The sequence below is a fragment of the Ursus arctos genome, unplaced genomic scaffold (assembly GCF_023065955.2).
Source record: "Ursus arctos isolate Adak ecotype North America unplaced genomic scaffold, UrsArc2.0 scaffold_26, whole genome shotgun sequence".
In the NCBI taxonomy this organism is placed as follows: domain Eukaryota; kingdom Metazoa; phylum Chordata; class Mammalia; order Carnivora; family Ursidae; genus Ursus; species Ursus arctos.
In genome coordinates, this window is record NW_026622941.1 from 8,665,693 (window position 1) to 8,682,831 (window position 17,139).

General features: G+C 42.2%; 1 protein-coding gene across 1 annotated transcript; it reads left to right on the forward strand.

The window, feature by feature from the left end:
• The first annotated feature begins 7,936 nt into the window (after nt 1-7,936).
• On the forward strand, nt 7,937-16,489 carry APOBEC1 (apolipoprotein B mRNA editing enzyme catalytic subunit 1). The gene is made up of 5 exons (XM_044385388.2): nt 7,937-8,005; nt 12,917-12,944; nt 14,196-14,593; nt 14,959-15,077; nt 15,787-16,489. The coding sequence occupies exons 1-5, from the start codon at nt 7,990-7,992 to the stop codon at nt 15,934-15,936; spliced, it is 711 nt and encodes a 236-aa protein (XP_044241323.1). The 5' UTR covers nt 7,937-7,989; the 3' UTR covers nt 15,937-16,489.
• Nucleotides 16,490-17,139: the final 650 nt, after the last annotated feature.

Sequence of the window (17,139 nt, forward strand, 5' to 3'; positions counted from 1 at the left end):
TAGATGATAGATAGATAGATAGATAGATAGATAGATAGATGATTGATAGATGATAGATGATAGATAGATAGGTAGATAGATAGATGATAGATAGATAGATGATAGATAGATAGATAGATGATAGATAGATGATTGATAGATAGATGATAGATAGATGATAGATAGATAGATAGATAGATGATAGATAGATAGATGATAGATAGATAGATAGATAGATGATAGATAGATAGATAGATAGATAGATAGATAGATAGATAGATAGATGATAGATAGATGATAGATAGATAGATAGATGATAGATAGATAGATGATAGATAGATAGATAGATAGATAGATAGATAGATAGATAGATGATAGATAGATAGATGATAGATATTCCAGGATCTCTGTTTCAGGTCCCCAAACCTGTCATCCTGATGAGGAGAACAAAGGCAAGAGAAATGTAGCCGAAATTAAATCTCCTACAGCTTGCAGCCCACTGATAGATATCAGAGACATGCTGAGCGTGACCTTCCTCAAGGAGTCATGGCTGCCTTAATGTCTTCACGCTTATGTGTTATTAGACTTTCCTGGGACCTGACTTGGCGCCTGTTTACCGAGTACAGCTTTGACTTCAACGCTCCTGCTCTCCTGCCAGCAGCCTGCACAGCTCTTCCCTTCGTGGCCTCTCTTACCTTACACCTGAGCTCTTTGGGCTCGTTGCAAGGGTGTATCAAAAGCCCAGCTGACGACGATTTCTGAGGCTGCCTTGCTAAATTTACTTCTGAACTGAATGGAATTGTTACTGCTAGATTTCCTTAGTCTGCTAAGGATTTTGATTTGGGTTCTGTGCTTAACACATTTATATTATTATTTTTTTTAAAGATTTATTTCTTTTGGGGGGGGGAGGGCAGAGAGAGAGAGGGAGAGAGAGAGAGAATCTCAGTCAGACTCCCCGCTGAATCCTGAGCCCAACGTGGGGCTCCATCCCACGACCCTGAGATCATGACCTGAGCCGAAATCAAGAGTCGGCCACTTAACTGACCGAGCCACCCAGGGGCCGCTATATTATTTTTAAAAGTTATTTAAAACTATTAGGAGGGTAGCTATTTCCTTCTGCTTGCAGTTCTGTTGTTGTTGGCAGGATTGTTCACTCTGAGTTAATGAAGTTTTCTCCTGAGGCCATTATGCCCAGGGCTAGAGAAGAACATGCATGACTGGCTTCATGGCTTTGGGACACACATCCTCTTTCTCTGCTAGAACATTCATTGTCTGGCAAATTGGTCTACAAATAGGCATGGGCCCTGTAAGTCACGTTTATGCTCTGATTTGGGCAGGGTGGCACAGGGTAGGACTTCTTATTCCAAAATGTAAATAAATTATGAACCGAGGTGTACGGCTATTTCAGAGCATTTCAAGACCAGTAGTCTTATATATTGGCAGGTCTGTCCACCCACTTACGGGCCAGTTCGGTTTGAAACTTCACCATCTGTTTAATTCATGTCAATTCAGTTGTTTCTTTTTTTTTTTTTTTAAGATTTTATTTATTTATTCGACAGAGATAGAGACAGCCAGCGAGAGAGGGAACACAAGCAGGGGGAGTGGGAGAGGAAGAAGCAGGCTCATAGTGGAGGAGCCTGATGTGGGGCTCGATCCCAGAACGCCGGGATCACGCCCTGAGCCGAAGGCAGACGCTTAACCGCTGTGCCACCCAGGCGCCCCATGTCAATTCAGTTTGATGCTTATGGAATGCCCTGAAAGGTAGAAAGAAAGGCACAGTGTCTGCTGTCGGGTCGTTTTGCCATAACATGATGCATTCCAAAATCAAGTCAGGTCTAAATTTTGTTTCTTTTAAAATAAAAAATGAGGCATAAATATCAGGACACCAAGGGTTACTCAGGGGTTATTTTTTCACCAATTTATTCTCTACTCAAAACGATATTAAGCGATTCAAGTATTATCACAGGGTTTTCTGTGCTTTGCTTTTGAGTGTAAGACCTAAGCCAGAGCAAAGGGGTGCCTGGCTGGTAGCTAAGCTCAAATTAGGATGTTGGCTGATCCCAGAGGCAGAGGGTGACTGAGAAGATGGCTGCCAAGGTTGCGACTGAAAAAAGGATTGGAGGGTGGTCAGAGGCTGGTGAAAGGGGTGTCCCTGGGTCTGTTCTGTCTAAACACTGTTGAAGAGACAAATCCATGTGTCTGCCGGAAGCACCACCTTCTCTTACTCTTTCTGTTTACTTGTTTGCTTAGCAACATTAAACAGCAAGCTGGTACCATTATTTTGGGGGAAAACTTATCACGTACTTTGCAGCCAACACCTTTGTCATGTTACAGTGATGTGGAATTTATCTTTCTGAGAAAGATGCACACAGATCTTTCGGAACCTTATTTGGAAATGATTGCTTTTGCTACAACCTATATTTTCATCTTTCAAAAAAATAATCATGCAGTGATTAATATGGGTAATTGCCCAAGGTGTCCTGGAACAATAATTAAATCAATGGCTATTCTGAAAGGAAGAGTATGATAACTCCCATAGATATCAACAGAATACACGGGGAAACTGAAAGGCAGGAGTGAATCCATCTAGATTAAAGAAGAAGGGGGGCTTTTGATATGGGTAGTCAGAGATAGTAGGGTTTTAACATATGCAGGGTATGCAGGTAGGGAGTTTTAGCGAGAAAGCCAGAGCAAAGGGGTGCCTGGCTGGTAGACAAGCGACTCGATATGAGTCATGAGTTCAAGCCCCAGTTTGGGTGTAGAGTTTACTTAAAGAAAGAAAGAAAAGAAAAGAAAAGAAAAGAAAAAAAGAAAGAAAGAAAGAAAGAAAGAAAGAAAGAAAGAAAGAAAGAAAGAAAGAAGAGGAAGAAGGAAGGAAGGAAGGAAGGAAGGAAGGAAGGAAGGAAGGAAGGAAACAAGAAAAGAAAGAAAGAGAGAATGAGAGAAAGAAAGAAAAAAATCTGAGCAAAGGCAGGAAATGGCAGAAATTGAGGTTTTAATTTATAGGGGGTTGAATTTGCTAATTGTATTGCTTTTCTGCCCTCTGCTGATTCAAACAGGGAGGAGCAAATCTATTAAAATAATGGTTCTTTATAAGGATCAAAGGTATTGTTGAGAACCTGATAAAACATAGACTCTCCCCAGAATATAATACATACAAGCACACGCTATTTTGCAAACAATTTCAGTTGCTTGATGGAATCCCTGCAGTGTAAGCTATAGGGTTGTGAAGACCACATTCTTCTTCAGTCAGGTTTCTTTTCTTTCTTTCTTTCTTTCTTTCTTTCTTTCTTTCTTTCTTTCTTTCTTTCTTTTTCTTCTTTTGTTTTTAAAGATTTTATTTATTTATTTGACAGAGATAGAGACAGCCAGCGAGAGAGGGAACACAAGCAGGGGGAGTGGGAGAGGAAGAAGCAGGCTCACAGCAGAGGAGCCTGATGTGGGGCTCGATCCCATAACGCTGGGATCACGCCCTGAGCAGAAGGCAGACGCTTAACCGCTGTGCCACCCAGGCGCCCCTTTCTTTCTTCTTCTTTTCTTTCTCTCCCCCCCCCTCCTCTTTATGACCCCTTGTGTGTGAGTATGCACGAATTGTAATATTCCATTTCTTTTAAGGGACCTATTCCTCATGTCACTTCTTTCTTTCCACACTCATATCTTTTTTTTTCTTAAGATTTTATTTATTTATTTGAGAGAAAAAGAGAGAGTGAGCACAAGCAGGGGGAGCAGCAGGCAGAGGGAGAAGCAGGCTCCCCACTGAGAAGGGAACCCAATGCGGGACTCACTCTCAGGACCCTGGGATCATGACCTGAGCCAAAGACAGGCGCTCAACTCACTGAGCCACCCAGGCATCCCTAGTATGAATTTTTTTTTTTTAAGATTTTATTTTTGTTTTATTTACTTATTTATTTTAGAGAGAGGGAGAGGGAGGGAGCCCATGTATAAGGAGGAGAAGGGTAGAGGGGAGGGAAAGAGAGAATCTTAAGCAGGTTTCCTGCTGGGCTCGATCTCATGATGCTGAGATCATGACCTGAACTGAAACCAAGAGTCGGACGCTTAACCGACCGAGCCACCTGGTGCCCTTAAAGGTTTTTATTTTTAAGTAATCTCTACAGCCAAGACGGGGCTCCAATTCACAATGCTGAGATCAAGAGTCACACGCTCCACCCACTGAGGCAGCCAGGTGCCCTGGTTATTATGATTAATACTGCGATGAAGGTTCATGTACAAGTTTTTGTGTGAATATATATTTTTGATTCTTTTAGAATTGTCGGATCATATGGTTACTTTATGTTTAATGCTTTGAGGGACTATCAAGCTATTTTCCAGAGTGGCTATACCGACCATTTTACATTACTAATAGCAATGCATGAGAGTTCCAGTTTTTCCATATCTTCGCCAACATTTGCTCTTGTCAAATTTTTTTATTAAAGCCATCCGAGTGGTTACGAAGTGGTATCTCCTTGTGTGTGTGTATTGTGTGTGTGTATGTGTGTGTGTGTGTGTTTAAGATTTTACTTATTTATTTGACAGAGAGAGCACAAGCAGGCAGAAGGGAGAGGGAGAAGCAGGCTCCCTGCTGAGCAGAGAGCCCGACGTGGGGCTCCATCCCAGGACCCTGGGGATCACGACCTGAGCCGAATGCAGACGCTTAACGGACTGAGCCACCCGGGCGCCCGTCTCCCTGCGGTTTTGACTTGGATTTCCCTGATGATTAACGATGTGCAGCATCTTCTCGTGCTCACTTGCCGTTTGTATATCCTCTTTGGAGAAATGTCCGTTCAAATCCTTCTCCCATTTAATTAGGTTATTTTCTTTTTATGGTTGAATTGTAATAATTGTGACGCTAGATCTTTATAAGATAAATAACCTGCAAATATTTTCTCCCATTCTATGAATTGTCTCTTCACTTTTTTTGATAGTGTACTCTTTTAATTTTGATGAAGTCAAAATTTTGAGATATATATATAGTATCTATATGTTATATATATATATATATATATATATATATGTAATTTTGATGACGTCAACCCTCTTACTTCCAGTCCTAGGCAACCATTGATATTTCTGCCACTACAGATTAGCTTAGTTTGGACTGTTCTATAATTTCATACAAATGGAATCATACAGTGTGTAAACTTCTATATTTGCCGTTTTTGTTCGGTTTTTCTGTACAATTGATCTATGTGATTAGTGTAGAGGACACCTTTAGGCAACAGGCTTGAGCAATGGCAACTTGATGAAGGCAAAAGTGCCCACAGAGATCACCGAGCTGAATACAAACAGGCTCATTAGGCGACCCGCCTTGAAATAGCCATAGGCCCCAGCTGACCAGTTACATCCAGGCACAGTTCCTAAGATTACCGCAAAGGGGAAAATTCTGTATGTTCCCATACTTCCGTCACTCCTCCATGTAACTGTGGCCCCTCCCCCCTGCCTTGTCACAGACAGACCTCTGCTGTCCCACCGGCCACTCCCTTTCGGTATATTCAATAAACTTCTCCTTTGTTCTGCCTCAGGTGAATTCTTTCACCTTCCTCACCACCAGTCCCTACCCAACTGAAATGCCCCACATTTGCTTGACCACAAAGAGAGAACTTTTTTGGTTGATGAGAATCTTAAATATCTTGATTGTGAAGTGGTTACATAGTATATATACACATTTTTCAAAACTCATAAATGTCCAGGAACAGGACGTTAACTTAAACTGAATGGTTACATTTTATAGTATTTTCTGCCTCTCTTACAAATAATTAATGTCATGACAGTCTATCATATCTGATAGTTCTGAGTTTTCTTTTTTTCTTTTTCTTTCAAGATTTTATTTATTTATTTGTCAGAGAGAGAGAGAGAGAGCACAAGCAGGGGGAGCGGCAGGCAGAGAGAGAAGTAGGCTCCTCACTGAGCAAGGAGCCCGATGCAGGACTTGATCCCAAGACCCTGGGATCATGGCTTAAGTGGAAGGCAGACGCTGAACCGACTGAGCCACCCAGGCGCCCCCTGAGTTTTCTTTTTCTTTCTTTCTTTCCCTTTCTTTCTTTCTTTCTTTCTTTCTTTCTTTCTTTCTTTCTTTCTTTCTTTTTCTTTCTTTCTTTCTTTCTTTCTTTCTTTCTTTCTTCTTTCTTAGATTTATTTATTTATTTTAGAGAGAGCGAGAGAGAGACAGAGAGAGCAAGTGGAGGAGGGGCAGAGGGAGAGAGAGAAGACGACACCCTGCTGAGTGCAGAGCCCCTTGTGGGCCTCAATCCCATGACCCTGAGATCATGACCTGAGCCAAAACCGAGAGCTGGAGGCTCGACCTCCGGAGCCACCCAGGCGCCCCCGTTCTGAGTATTCTAACACGAAATCTAATCAGGAGTGCCCTTGATGACAAGCATTCGATAGGAATTCTAATAGAAACAAACTCAAATCATACTCCACCTTAACCATTGCATGCGCGCCGTCCGTGAGTGTGGTCCTATGAGTTTCTCCTTGCTTCTGTAACAAATTACCGCACACTTAGCAGTGTAAAACAACGTAAGTTATCGGATAGCTCTGGAGGTCAACAATACACAGCAGGGTCTCACTGGCCATATCTCCGCTTTCATATTCACACGGCTTTCTCTGACTCCAATTCTTCTGCTTTACTCTTGTAAGGGTACTTTTGCTAATAGGCTAAGGGTACTCATGATAGGATAATCTTTTTACCCCCAAGATCCTTAACTTAACCGCACCTGCAGAGTCCCATCTGCCGTTGTAAGGTACCACGCTTACAGGTTCCAGATATCAGGAGGCAGACGTCTCTGGGGGGCTGTTCTTCTTCTTACCACGATACAACTTGGAAACACTTGGCGTCCGAAGGATCATCGTTTATGATGTGGCCCTTCTGCCCCTTCTTCAAAACTCTCCCCTGCCACTCCAAACCACTGCTTTACTTGTGGAAGTTCTAGTTTGACTTTCGGAATTAAGGAATGTTTTATATTTAGGGCTCAGGTACAGGGTTCATGGTACTTGAGACTCAAATTCGGAAGCTCTAGATCTGAGACGCTAGAGGGAGGGAGCCTTGGGTCTTGAAAGCGGCTTCAATTCTGGGAGTCTGTGCTGCAACTCAGAGATGTCCGAGCCGGGGTTCAGGCAACAGGAGGCCATGGTAATCTGGAGCAAGTATTCACTTTCTCAAGAAGGATGAAAAAGCAGAAATGGACTTGACCATACACTTAACCTTAGCTTCAAAAAGGAAGAGAGATCACCTAAGACCTGTACACTAATTACCCAACTCAGAGGCCAAAGTTCTTCTGATTTTGCATCTAACAGTGCCCTTCCCCATTCCAACAGGATTGGGGGCAAAGAGCAAAACAGGAGGAAGTTAGAAATAAGTAAATAATAGCTGAAAGGCCAGTCCGTAGTGTCTTCGCCAGGTAACACCGAAAGTCTTCCGGTTATACAAACAGGTTAATTCTCCCTTCCCTTTGTTCTTCATTTGTGCTCTCTAATGAGGAATGATGGGTCAGCCTTAATTTAAGGAAAGGGAAAAGTTACTAAATTCAGATGTTATCAGGAAAGAACTTAGAAATTCAGATAGCCTCCGTGATTCACTCTATAGGATTAATTATTTGAGGGGCGCCTGGGTGACTCAGTCAGTGAAGCATCTGCCTTTGGCTCAGGTCATGATCCCAAGGTTCTGGGAGCTGGCCCCACGTCAGGCTCCCTGTTCAAGGGGGAGCCTACTTCTCCCTCTCCTTCTGCCCCTCCCCCTGCTTGCGCTTTCTCTCTTTCTCTCAAATAAGTAAATAACATCTTTAAAAAAAGGGATTAATTATTTGAATCATAAGCTTTCTTATCAACACATTGATGCAAATCCCCACACCTTGTACAATCTAGATACCCAGTAATTGCCCGAGACTCAGGACTGAGTCATCCTCTGCCCAAGCCAGGTAGCAGGGGTCACACCCACCGTGTTCAGGCATGTTGTTGGTAAGAGCGATCAGCACAATATATAGTTCCAGCGGAAAAGTCTGGTGACGGAGCACCATGGCTTCTGACAAAGGTAAACAGAACCCGGGGGCCTGGCAAACCCCATATTCTTGAAAAGGGCAAAAACTCGTGTGTGTGTGTGTGTGTGTGTGTGTGTGTGTGTGTCCTGCCTGTGCTTGGGTCCTTAGGCATTTTTCAACTTTCCTATTTATTAATATATGATATGATTCTTATTTTTTTTTAATTTTATTTATTTATTTGACAGAGAGAGAGAGAGACAGCCAGCGAGAGAGGGAACACAAGCAGGGGGGTGGGAGAGGAAGAAGCAGGCTCCCAGCGGAGGAGCCTTATGTGGGGCTCGATTCCAGAACCCCGGGATCACTCACGCCCTGAGCCCAAGGCAGATGCTTAACGACTGAGCCACCCAGGCGCCTCTATTGATATGATTCTTAAATAGAGTTTATTATTGTTATTCATACTAACTATTCACGTCCATAAATGATTTTGATCAGCTGACACCAAATCAACGCTTATTTCACATGATTAAAAATTAAGTAAAAAATACAACTGTTAAATAGCAGCTGAAAATAGCAACAGAAGTGAAAGCACAAGGGCATATGAAGTGACAATTTAAGGTTCAGTTACTTAATGTTGGAGAAATTCGTGGGAGAGGGAGAACACTTCAGGGTGTGGAAGGAAATGATTTTCAGCTGAAGTGGGATTAGCTGGATCCTAAAAGGGTAGAATTTGGGTTGGCAAAGGGGAAGAGAGTGCTGGTTGACTGACACAGAGAGCTTGAGAGAATTTACAAAGACTGTGTGTGGAAATATAAAGAGTAAACTGGTTAGGCTGTGGGAGAGTCTGCGGAAATAGAAAGCAAAGCTGGAGGGAGCCTGGGTGGCACAATTGGTCAAGCAGCTGACTCTTGTTTTGCTCAGGTCATGATCTCAAGGTCATGAAGTAGAGCCCCGCATTGGGCTCTGCACTCAGCCAGTAGTCGGCTTGAGGAGTCTCTCTCTGGTCCTCCCCACCACTCTTTCTCTTCCTCTCTCTCCAATAAAAAAATCTTAAAAAAAAAAAAAAAAAAAAAAAGGACACCTGGGTGGCTTAGTTGGTTAAGCATCTGCCTTTGGCTCAGGTCATGATCCCACAGTCCTGGGAGTGAGTCTGGGCGTAGGGCTCCTTGCTCAGTGGGGAGCCTACTTCTCTCTCTGTCTGTCGCTCCCCCTGGTTGTGCTCTCTCTGTCTCTCTCTGACAGATAAGTAAATAAAATCTTTAAATAAATGAATAAATAAAAAAAATAAACTTAAAAAAAAGGGGGGGGAAAGCAAATCTGGAGTGACATCATGGAGGGCTTTAAATGCAGGCTAAGGAAATTGAGGTTGATCTTTTTGGTCAGAGAAAATCTTTGGAGAATTTTTGACTAACATAGCAACGACTAAAAAAGTGCTTTATTTTTTATTTTATTTTATTTTTATGGAAGGGGAGAGGGAGAGAAGAGAGACAATCTTAAGCAATCTCCACACCCAGGATGGCTCAACGTGGGGCTCGATCTCACAACACTGAGATCACGACCTGAGTCGAAATCAAGAGTTGGATGCTTAACCAACTGAGATACCCAGGTGTCCCTAAAATAGTACTTTAGACATACTTAGCTGGCACTTGGTGCCTTTGTGACTGGAAGCAGAAAAGACTTGGAAGCAAAGAGACCCGTTAGGCGACTGTACAGGAATGTGGGCATGGTGATAGATACGAGAGGATATACAAATCAGTCTTGGGTTTTAAGAAACAATACATTTTTTCTCCATTATGCTTTTCCTGTATGAAAATTCTCTTATAAGTGGCATGTTGGGGGAAAGACTAAAGGCATTATTTAGGGCGCCTGGGTAGCGCAGTCGTTAAAGCGTCTGCCTTCGGCTCAGGGCGTGATCCCGGCGTTCCAGGATCGAGCCCCACATCGGGCTCCTCCGCTGGGAGCCTGCTTCTTCCTCTCCCACTCCCCTGCTGTGTTCCCTCTCTCGCTGGCTGTCTCTCTGTCACATCAATAAATAAAATCTTAAAAAAAAAAAAAAGACTAAAGGCATTATTTAGTTGAAGTATCCGGGTAATTTCCCTGGACTTTCCTCTGAAGGTGGGGTGTTTTATCCCTCAAACCATCCCAGCTCATGTGGCTGGTATCACTGCCTTGCATCAAGAATATATCTCACTCTCTCTGAAGTTCTCACACTGCTTCACCCACCATCAATATGACCTTCTTCTACAGATATCGCCTCTGTTTCTACAGGGCTCCCTCTGAGTGGACCTGCTGGTTCAAAGGCCCCAGTTTGGATTGTCTGAGCAGTACCCATTCCAAGGTGCTAGCCACCCACTTCCTCCTTCATCTCAGTGCTTAAAATTCCCTGTACATCCTCTTAAGGATAAGAGGTTTAGTTTATTCTTCAGGTTGTACTTAGGATAGTGTTTCCTGACTCTGTCCTTATTTTTATTTTTATTTATTTTTTATTTATTATTTTTTAATTTTAATTTTTTAGAAGATTTTATTTACTTATTGGACGGAGAGAGACACAGCGAGAGAGGGAACACCAGCAGAGGGAGTGGTAGAGGGAGAAGCAGGCTTCCCACCGAGCAGGGAGCCCGATGTGGGGCTTGATCCCAGGACCCTGGGATCACGACCTGAGCCGAAGGCAGACGCTTAACAACTGAGCAACCCAGGTGCCCCATGTCCCCTTTTTTTTAAAAAAAAAAAAAAAAAAACATCTGGCTAATTTCTTTTTTAAAGTTCCCACACTCCAGGGGGACATGGGTGGCTCAGACAATTAAGTGACCAACTCTTGATTTTGACTCAGGTCATGATCTCAGGGTATCAAATCCCCCTTCCCCACCCCCTAAAAATTGGGCTCCATGCTGGGCTTAAATCCTGCTTGAGATTCCCTGTCTCCCTTTGCCCCTCCCCATTGCTCCAGCACATGCCCTCTCTCTCAAAAAAAAGGTCCCACACTCTAGCTAGAATCATCTTCCATTTACAGGACACTGCACCATAGATCCTCTCTGGACAGCCCCTCTACCATCTAGTACAAATGCACAAACAGATGTAGCCGGCACACACATACCCAGAGCTGGGGAGGAAAAACTTTTCCTCTACCCCCTTAGATTCTGTTTTTGGGTGCCTGCAGATTTAAACTAACAAAAGACAGATTAGCAAAAGAAAAGACAAAATTACGCAGGCGAGTTCACAAAAATGTGATTCAAAGAGGTGTTTAGAGTTTGGGGCTGACATACCACCTTAACAGGAAAAGTAGAGAGGCAGAAAAGCACTTATAGGAAAACAAACTTTTAGGATATCTAGATGGGCCTTTGGGAGACTAGATGGACATATTATGGTTTTGTGACAATGTCTGTGTGGGTGTATATCTTGAGTGGTAAGAGTCGATCTCTCCTGGTTTGTTCCGGGGATAGGACTTATGACAATTGATTTCTTTTGAGTTCTTTTAGAAATCTGCTTGTAGGAAAATAAGGGATTTCAGGGGAAGATAGTCTATTTTTGAATATCTTGAGACCCAAATAATTTTTAAGCCTCAGGGGCACATTCTGGATCCCTCAACACACACACACACACACACACACACACACACACACACACAGAGCCTTGGGGCAAAAAGCCTCCCATTTTGGAGGAAGTGTCTTCCAGGTCTTGTGACTCTTCTTGGCTTAAAAACACCACCTCAGAGTTAAGGTTTGCTGGCAGGATAGACTGAACATCCTGCCTGCATCTCCACTCAGCCACTTCGCGCTCAGAGGTGGCAATGGCTTGTGCATCTCCCTGGCCCACCGAGAAAGGGTATCATGCAGGGGGAGCCTCTTGCTCTGTGTCTCCTCTTTCTTGGAAAAGAGGGATTGGTAATAACAACAACTGAGCTTTTCGATTTATGATCCTTTTCTCCCGCTTCCCCAAATTTTAGCTTTCAAATAACCAGGGAGCAAACCTTTAACATGAATTCTCGTTGCCAAAATAAATGTCCCTGTTCCTCCACAGAAAACAAATGACTTGCATTTCTGCTTTCGAAGTTTTAGAATTCTGCGCCATGAATACTCTGAATTCAGGTCAGGCCAGTGCCCATTTCATCCCCAAAACTCTGAGTCCTGAGAGGCATGGGCCTCAACTCCAGTACTTGCACTTGAATCGTCATTACATGCTCTAATGGCTTCCCAGGACACTTCGCATAAAATGTGTGGCTTAGAATATGAACTCCCTGAGCACAAAGATAGGGATTTGTTTTGTTCCCTGTTCCTGTACTTCAAAGAGGGCCTAACATTTAGTAGGCCCCTCATTAACAGCTCTACCAAGTGAGCCAGCCAGGCCCCCCTGTCGTTGTTTTAAATTAAGAAATTGCCAAGCTGTTTCCTAGAGGGGCTGTACCACTTTACATTCCCACCAGCAATATATGAGAGATCCACTTTCTCGGCATAATGTTGTTCTCTCTCTCTCTCTAATGGATAGTAGTGAGATTCACGCAGTCATTTGTTCGACAAATATCTATTGCTAACCAACGTGTTTCAGGCAGTGTGATAGGGTCTGGAACAAGATATACATAATCCACATCTCACATAATTTACAATTCAGTGTTATTATAGGCATATAAATACCAATCAAAATACAGCATGATTGCTATGATGAAGGAAGTATAAGAAGCTAGGGAAACATAAAAATTACATGTAGGAGCCTCTGAGGAATGACTTTCTCATTGCACTTAAGCATTCTTGTCGGAGCCTTAAGGAGGATTGCTTGGCTTGGGATTAGGTAAATAGATTTCAGCAAAACCCTTAGAAACTTGCTTTTCTTGATGGTCCAATCCAATTAATACAGGAGAGAATCTTTTAACTCCATTTTCTGATATGGTTTGCAGGTTTGGAAGAACAGAGTATTTTTTCTTAGTTAAATTTGTATGTGGGTGTTATCTGACACAATCATCTCTTGGTCAACAGGTCCTTCGGGTGGAGATGCCACCTCGAGGTAAGAATAATCCCATCACAGTGAGCACTTAATTCTGCCAAGAATAAGTGGATATAAGAGCTGTGGGACTAGAGCTTTCCATATCTTTCCTTTCTTCTTTTATCATGCTCCCAGTCTTTTTGCCTTTTCTAATTTCATTCTCTGGGATTATTGCTTTCTGTATCTTTGCTTGTATGTCTCTTGGTTTTTGTTTAAATAAATTACCTTCCAGCTTTGTCCCATTATTGCCTCACCTTTGTTTCTTCTCTGTTTAAATCACATGGTTGTACAGCCATTAGTGAAAAGTCCAGAGAACTCGTTTGTCCCTTTGAGTTCATCTTTTTGTTTTATACTATATGCCCATTTTCCAGACATAGCATTATAGCAGGGGGTCTTCTGTCAGGGAATATATTATTTCATGATTGATGGAAGGACTGATCTACGTAATGAATAAATGTAATACTTTAGGAATGAGTGGAAATATTAGGATGTAATAAGCTGGTGACTCAACCATATTGCAAAGAGTCCTCAGCACAATCCTGAGTCTCCCCTGAGTTCCAGCTTTGACGCATGGAAAATATTAAATCTAAAGATGTCATTGGGAGGGGCACCTGGCTGGCTCAGTTGGTACAGCATGTGACTCTTGATCTTGGTGTTGTAAGTGTGAGCCCCACGTTGGGTGTAGAGATTACTTCAAAATAAAATCCTAAAAAAATAAATCAATAAAGATGTCATTGGGAGAAGTTTGAATTTTTTTCTTATGAGGAATTAGGATACAGAATTTAATATGGAAGAATCCTGAGGCTGAATTTCTCTCTTCTTAGGCTTGGCAATAGAATCTTATTGGCAATTTGAGGCTTCTACACCTAAAATCTAGTTGGAGTCCATTGAGTCATGGTGAAGATTAATGTTTGGGACATGGCAACTCCATGGTGAGATAGAAAGATTAGACTCTGAAGAGAAGTCTTTAAAAGAGAAACAAGGACACATTTATACCTGAATTCAAAATTACCAGGTAATGGTATAGAAAGAGTGGTAACCAAATAACAGGAATTAAGAAAAATCTCTTCACTATGCTCGTGAGAGAAATTCTGGTAATTCAAATGGATCCCCCTAGATAACTTTGAAAAATAGAATAGAAAAAAAAAAAAAAAAGAAGTGTCCTGAGATGCCACGTTGTAGATCTGCCTGATAGAAGAGGGGAGCAGGAAATGATCTCCAAGACCCCTCTAAAGATAGCGTGACAACATGGGAGTGCTTTTTGTGTTTCAGGAGGAGAATCGAACCCTGGGAATTTGAAGTCTTCTTTGACCCCAGACAACTCCGTAAAGAGGCCTGCCTGCTCTATGAAATCCAGTGGGGCACAAGCCGTAAGATCTGGCGAAACTCAGGCAAAAACACCGCCAACCATGTGGAAATCAATTTTATAGAAAAATTTACTTTGGAAAGACAGTATTGCCCGTCCATCCCCTGCTCCATCACCTGGTTCCTGTCGTGGAGTCCCTGTTGGGAATGCTCCAAGGCCATTAGAGCATTTTTGAGTCAACACCCTAGTGTGACTCTGGTTATTTACGTAGCACGGCTTTTCTGGCACATGGGTCCACAAAACCGGCAAGGACTGCGAGACCTCATTAACAGTGGCGTGACTATCCAGATCATGAGCGTCCCAGGTAAGAACAAAGAATCTTGAGTGTTTATGAGACTGTAGTGCTGGCCTGTTTCAAGGCCAGGACACTGATTATCCCACTCTGGAAGTCTCAGAAGTGGAAGTCCAAAATAACATAAGAAAGGACCGTGTCTAAATTTCACGGTAAGGAAGTATCAAAAGGAGGACTCCTTTCTCCATTCCTGCCACTATGACCTCTCAGAGCCATCTTCATCTTTGTTCTTTTTTAGGGAGTCTGGGCGAGTGTAGCCCTTCTCCAACAACAAAGAGGCTAATGGGCTTTATATGATGTATATCTATAAGTTGGGCTCCCTTTAAAGTAACTTTCTGCTGTATTTGTTGAATGAACCAAGATTTGTGTTTCCTTAGAGTATGATCATTGCTGGAGGAATTTTGTCAACTACCCACCTGGGAAAGAAGATCACTGGCCAGGATACCCTGTGCTATGGATGAAGCTATATGCGCTGGAACTCCACTGCATAATTCTAGTAAGTTCCTTTAAGGGGCAGAGATTCTGACGCCCAAAGAAACATCCGTCTTCAAACTTCTTTTCTGATGAATTGGCATGTACTTTCCTCACCATCTCTTTGCCATTTATACTGAAATTTGGTTATTTAACTACTTGATCCATCTGAAGAAAATGTGAGAACAAAACAATCTCTTTGGAGGAAGAAAGCGGGAGAAGGGAGTGGATAAACTGGCCTAAGAGCTATGTGGACTCCACGTTAACTTGATATTATTATTATCATCATCATTATTACAACACTTATTGGCTCTACAGAACTGCAGATATTCTCCTTTCCCGTACTGGTGTGTGCCATCCTACTGAAGAAATGGAGGTGTCCCATTTGTATTCTCTTCAAAGTTGTTCAATAGTCTTCCAACTAATGTTTTTAAATGTTTGTTGTAGGGTCACCTGGGTGGCTTAGTCGGTTAAGCGGCCAGCTCTTGATTTTGGCTCAGGTCATGATCTTGCGGTCCAGGGATCAAGCCTCACATCAGGCTCCACACTCAGCAGGGAGTCTGCTTGAGGATTCTCTCTCCCTCTGCCCCCTCCCCACCCTCCCATTCACACTTCTCTCTTTCTCTCTCTCTCAAATAAGTAAATAAATATTAAAATAAAATAAAATAAAATAAAATGTTTCTGGTAATAATAGTATGAAGAAAAATATTATTTTAACTTTTTTTTCCTTCCAGAGTCTCCCTCCGTGTTTAAAGATTTCAAGAAGAAGTCAGAATCAGCTTACATTGTTCAGACTTACTCTTCAAAACTGCCATTACCAAACTATTTCACCCCATGTCCTTTTAGCTACAGGGTTGATACAACTTCCTGTGACTTGGAGATGAATAGAATGGTTCCTTGTGTACACTGTTTCCATAGCACACCCTGAAGACCCATGGAAGAGTGAATGCCACTGGAATGTAGAAAATTTGTGTTTCTATACAAAAAAAATTGTGTTTCTATACATCAACAACAAATTATCTGAAAAAAGAAATTTTTAAAAATCCCATTCACAAATGAATCAAAAATAATAAAATACTTAGGAATAAATTTAACTAAGGAAGTGAAAGCTTATATACTGTAAAATCTATGACATTGATGAAAGACATTGGAAAACATGCAAATAAATGAAAAGATATCCCATGTTCACGGGTTGGCAGAATTAATATTGTTAAAAGGTCCATATTACCCAAAGTGATCCATAAATTCAATGTAATCCCTATCAAGATTCTAATGGCATTTTTTACAGAAATATAAAAAAATTCTGGGGTGCCTGGGTGGCTCAGTCGTTAAGCATCTGCCTTCGGCCCAGGGCGTGATCCCAGAGCCCCACATTGGCCTCCTCTGCTTTTTCCTCTCCCACTCCCCCTGCCTGTGTTCCCTCTCCCACTGGCTGTGTCTTTCTCTGTCAAATAAATAAATAAATAAATAAATAAATAAATAAATAAAACTAAACAATATGATTTTAAAATGGGCAAAGGACCCAAATAGACATTTTTCCAAAGAAGATACTCAAATGGCCAACACCTACATGAAAAGTTGCTTAACATAACTAATCATTAGGGAAATGCAAAACTACAATGAGATATCACCTCACCCTTGTTAGAATTTCTATCATCAAAAACATAAGTGATAACCAATGTTGGTGAGATTGTGGAGGAAAGGGAACAATTGTACACTGTCTGTGGGAATATAAGTGGTAGAGCCACCATGGAAAACAGTATGGAAGTTCCTCAAAAAATTAAAAATAGGGGCGCCTGGGTGGCTCAGTTGGTTAAGCGTCTGCCTTCAGCTCGGGTCATGATCCTAGGGTCCAGGGATTGCGCCCCACATCGGCTCCTTGCTCAGTGGGGAGTCTGCTTCTCCCTCCCCCTGCTCCTTCTCTCTCTGTCTCTCTCTGTCTCTCTCTCGCGCGCTCATTCTTTCTCAAATAAATAAATAAATAAATAAAATCTTTAAAAAAATAAAAAAATAGAGGGGCATCTAGGTAGCTCAGTGGGTTAAGCATCTGGCTTTGGTTCAGGTTATGATCTTGGGGTCCTGGGATC

What these genes read in the sequence shown, in the direction of transcription:
- APOBEC1 (XM_044385388.2), top strand. An exon ending in GGTGGAGATGCCACCTCGAG is followed by an intron (nt 12,945 to 14,195) that starts GTAAGAATAATC and finishes TTTGTGTTTCAG; the next exon opens with GAGGAGAATCGAACCCTGGG. An exon ending in CCAGATCATGAGCGTCCCAG is followed by an intron (nt 14,594 to 14,958) that starts GTAAGAACAAAG and finishes GTGTTTCCTTAG; the next exon opens with AGTATGATCATTGCTGGAGG.